General features: G+C 43.4%; 1 protein-coding gene across 3 annotated transcripts in view; it reads left to right on the top strand.

Moving 5' to 3' along the window:
- Window positions 1–5,000, top strand: part of trim67 (tripartite motif containing 67) — an 18,926-nt gene that overhangs the window by 7,168 nt on the left and 6,758 nt on the right. For all 3 annotated transcript variants that reach the window (XM_083535061.1, XM_083535059.1, XM_083535060.1), the window contains one exon: window positions 3,248–3,343. In XM_083535061.1, coding sequence (XP_083391187.1) covers window positions 3,248–3,343 — 96 coding nt within the window. The remainder of the gene's footprint in view (window positions 1–3,247; window positions 3,344–5,000) is intronic.

The raw sequence follows: 5,000 nt of genomic DNA, 5'->3' as shown, positions 1-5,000 counted from the left end.
GGTTGACTGCAGGGGGCAGAGTGACCACCCAGCTTTTACAACTTACCCCGCTAGCATTCTGGTGTCCAAATTCTTTTGCTACAAATCAGACCCGGCATGAACGTAACACCATTTATGGGGTTTGACTAGGTTTTAAGAGTGAGAGGAAGAGAAAGAAAAAAAGAGAGTTCTGCTCTGGTGCTGTTTGCGATTCATGAAATTCCGGTGCCGTGCCCCATTTCTCAAAATCGCGATACTCATCATATATTCATAAAAAATCCTCAATGTTGCTCCACGTTAGCTCCATGGAGTGTCCACCCGGCTCTTACCACCTACCCTGGTAGCATTCTGGTGTCTCACACACACACACACACACACACACACACACACACACACACACACACACACACACACACACACACACACACACACACACACACACACACACACACAGACATTGTGACGCAGATGAGACATGAGCAAGCGTATCTGATCCGTCACAGTCCTGTTAGCCGAGTGGACAGCTTGTCGAGGCAGATGGCATGCTAATGGAGTGAGGAGTGTGTGTGTTTGTGTGTATGGACTGGTTTAAGGTCCTGTTGATCTCTGGGTGGCCCAGAGGAAGAAGAGCAGGTGGGGGGAAAGTAAGTGTGTAAGAAAATTATTATTTATCATCAGTGAGGAGATCATGAGTCCTAAAGTGGTGCTTTTTGAAGATCTTATTTCACATTAAGTCCCCATTTGCTGGTATAATAATCTTTAATTTTTTCCACTAGATGTTGTGGAGATTTTGTGGAGATTCTGTGGAGATTTCGGCTCATTCATCCTCAAGTAAAGTCAGGTACTGGAGATGTAGGTGTAGGACGTTCCAATTCTATAGCAGAAGATCCTCCAACCCATGGAAAGCATATCTTTATGGACCTGGCTTTGTGCACATGCTGGAACAGGTTTGAAACAGGAAAAATTTCCTGCTCCAGCATCCAATGTTTAGTAAAAGGTTTTGTGAAAGGTCCGTCCAAAGAAAACTCTGGCGGTTTAAGACCATGTGATTGGTTGGCGGAATTGAAAGGACACGCCCATTACTAAATTAAAATCCGAACTGGTGATCGTCAGTCACCAACGAAACACAAGAGCGAGATGTTCCTTCTGTTCAGATACGAGTTACATTGGTAGGATTAGAAAAGAAGGGGGTGGCGCTAAGCAACGAAGAGAACGCAGCACTTCTAGCGCTTTGGATTCTTTTGCGTTTTTTGTCAAGAATTTAGTGAGAATCCTGAAAATTCCACATATCGAGCGAGCAAAAGAACGAAGGATGAAAGGAATTAAGAAGTTTGTTAAAGTTTAAAAAAAAATTACATATTAAAATGTTATTAAATCTCATGTAAAACACACAGTGAGGAAAATAAGTATTTGAACACCCTGCTATTTTGCAAGTTCTCCCACTTAGAAATCATGGAGTGGTCTGAAATGGTCATCGTAGCTGCATGTCCACTGTGAGAGACATAATCTAAAAAAGAAAATCCAGAAATCACAATATATGATTTTTAAACTATTTATTTGTATGATACAGCTGCAAATAAGTATTTGAACACCTGTCTATCAGCTAGAATTCTGACCCTCAAAGACCTGTTAGTCTGCCTTTAAAATGTCCACCTCCACTTCATTTATTATCCTAAATTAGATGCACCTGTTTGAGGTCGTTAGCTGCATAAAGACACCTGTCCACCCCATACAATCAGTGAGAATCCAACTACTAACATGGCCAAGACCAAAGAGCTGTCCAAAGACACTAGAGACAAAATTGTACACCTCCACAAGGCTGGAAAGGGCTACGGGGAAATTGCCAAGCAGCTTGGTGAAAAAAGGTCCACTGTTGGAGCAATCATTATAAAATGGAAGAAGCTAAACATGACTGTCAATCGCCCTCCGACTGGGGCTCCATGCAAGATCTCACCTCGTGGGGTCTCAATGACCCTAAGGAAGGTGAGAAATCAGCCCAGAACTACACGGGAGGAGCTGGTCAATGACCTGAAAATAGCTGGGACCACCGTTTCCAAGGTTACTGTTGGTAATACACTAAGACGTCATGGTTTGAAATCATGCATGGCACGGAAGGTTCCCCTGCTTAAACCAGCACATGTCCAGGCACGTCTTAAGTTTGCCAATGACTATTTGGATGATCCAGAGGAGGCATGGGAGAAAGTCATGTGGTCAGATGAGACCAAAATAGAACTTTTGGGTCATAATTCCACTAAACGTGGAAGCACCGAAGCACACAGCCAGGATAACCAAGGAGTGGCTCTGTAAGAAGCATATCAAGGTTCTGGCGTGGCCTAGCCAGTCTCCAGACCTAAACCCAATAGATAATCTTTGGAGGGAGCTCAAACTCCGTATTTCTCGGTGACAGGCCAGAAACCTGACTGATCTAGAGAAGATCTGTGTGGAGGAGTGGGCCAAAATCCCCCCTGCAGTGTGTGCAAACCTGGTGAAAAACTACAGGAAACGTTTGACCTCTGTAATTGCAAACAAAGGCTACTGTACCAAATATTAACATTGACTTTCTCAGGTGTTCAAATACTTATTTGCAGCTGTATCATACAAATAAATAGTTAAAAAATCATACATTGTGATTTCTGGATTTTTCTTTTTTTAGATTATGTCTCTCACAGTGGACATGCACCTACGATGACAATTTCAGACCCTCCATGATTTCTAAGTGGGGGAACTTGCAAAATAGCAGAGTGTTTAAATACTTATTTTCCTCACTGTATATACACATCTGGATTACCCAAAATGGGGTCTAACAAATGTAAACAATGTAATTAAAATTTTTCATTTATTTAATTGTATTGAATGTAATTTTTGCTAATTATTGAAATTGACCGACTTAAAACCCGAGGTACGAACTGTACGGACTGTACATTTTGTTTAACGTTCCATTGAATCGTCAAATCAATTTGACATCCGAGTCTGAATAGAGGAGAATATCCGAGCGCATGCTGGTGGATAAGATGCGGAGAGAGGGCTTCTGGGATTGATGCTGTTGGCTAGAATGAGACGACCGGTGGGGGGGAGGGTTTTGTTGGGGGTTGGGCAAAGAATTAGTTGTTTTTTTATCGACTGGTGCTCAGAGGCTTCTGTATGGGTGCCATTATTTTCAAGCCCGGCTCTTGGTCTGGAGTTTGTTCACCGTCAGTTCATAATGAGAGCTAAATGATTTTTGATGTGGCGATAATTAATTGCGTGTGTGTGTGTGTGTTCCCAACAGTGCCAGTTGTCTCAGGCCTTGAACGGCGTGTCCGATAAAGCCAAAGAGGCCAAGGAGTTCCTGGTGCAGCTGAAGAACCTGCTCCAACAGATCCAGGTACTGATTTGATTGTCTGTATTTTAAAAAGCAAAAAAAAAGAAGCAAATATTACCTTGAAATGAAACTTTCATGCCTCAGAAGACGCCTGATAATGATTGTGCGCCTTCTAGTTTGTGGAACCAGAACCAGAACCACATACGACTGGAAAAGGCTGATGTCCCAATACTTTTGAGTCAAAGCTAAATCTCGTCTGAACGGCTGCGAGTCGGCCAGCATCTGATTGGCCTGTAGAAATAAAGGAGTAATAGAGGGATGGAAGGATGGAGGAGACGAAGGAATGGGGGATGAAAGTGATGGAGGAATGGAAAAAAAGGTGGGATTGAGAGATGGAGAGGTGGAAAGATGGAGGGATAGAGAGATGGGGTAATGAAGGAATAGGGAAATGTGGGATAAAAAGATTCAGGAATGGAGGAATGGGGGTGAAGGGACAGAGGGATTAAGGTTGGAGAGATAAAAGAATGGAGGGATGGGATAAAGAGATGGAGAGAAGCAGAGATAGAGAGATGGAAAGAGGGAGAGATGGGGAGTTGAAGGAAATGAGGCGTGTGGGGGTAAAGAGATCAAGGGATATATGGATAGAAAGATATAGACATGGAGCGATAAAGGATGGAAAGATGGAGGGATGGAGGCATGGGGGTAAAGAAATGGATGGATAGAGAAATAGGGGCGTGGATAGATAGATAAATAGGGGAATGGAAAGATGTAGTGAGAAAGAGATAGAAAGATGAAGAAATAAAGGGATGGAGAGACAGAAAGAAAGAGAGATTGGGAAACAAAGGAATGGAGACATAGGGGATGAAGAGATTCAGGAATGGAGAAGTGGAGATAAAGAGACAGAGGGATTATGGCACGATAGAAGAATGGAGGGATGAAAAATGGAGGCTTGTGTCAATAAAGAGATGGAGAAATGGGGATAAAAAGTGAGGGATAAAGGGATGAAGAGATAGAAGGATGGAGGAAAGCAAAGATAGAGGTATAGAAAATGGAGAGGCAGGGAGATGAAGGAATGGATGCATGTGGACAAAGAGGCGGATGAATGAAGGGTTAGAAAGGCATGGAGGGATTCGGAAATGAAGGAATGAAGATAAAAGAGACGGAGGGAAGCAGAGATGGAGGTAAAGAAAGATGGAGAGATGGAGTAAGAAAGGAATGTAGGCCGGAATCACGATTATTAGGAGTTTAGCTCCTGAGGTAAAGTTGAGCGTTAGCGTGCTAACACTGACTTTTCCTCTCACAGAAAAACAATACATCCTGTATTCTGTCCATCCTCCGATTCACCCGGTGAGTCACTGAAGCTCTGCGTCAGACCTGGATGTGTGTGTGTGTGTGTGTGTGTGTGTGTGTGTGTTGTGTGTGTGTCGTCTGAAGCTTCAAACCCCCGAACCAGGATCTATATTCAGGCTTTATGAATTATATCAAACCTCCTACATGGCGTTTTTTTTTTTTCTTTCTCTCCGTCGTGAGCGAACGAGGGACACGACAGCCTTCAAGTACGATAAGGGAGAAGCTTGTTTCCTGAAAGGATTTGGTCACGTCCTTTACTAGCCGCTAACTCACGGGAACTAGCTTAGCAGGGAGGCCAGAAGTATTGGGACGCAAGCCTTTTCCCAGCCGAATGTGGAGTTCTCGGTCTTCAGATGCGAGAGCATGAGAT

The sequence above is a fragment of the Silurus aristotelis genome (assembly GCF_946808225.1).
Source record: "Silurus aristotelis genome assembly, chromosome: 29".
NCBI lineage: Eukaryota > Metazoa > Chordata > Actinopteri > Siluriformes > Siluridae > Silurus > Silurus aristotelis.
This window is presented reverse-complemented; position numbering and strand designations above follow the sequence as displayed.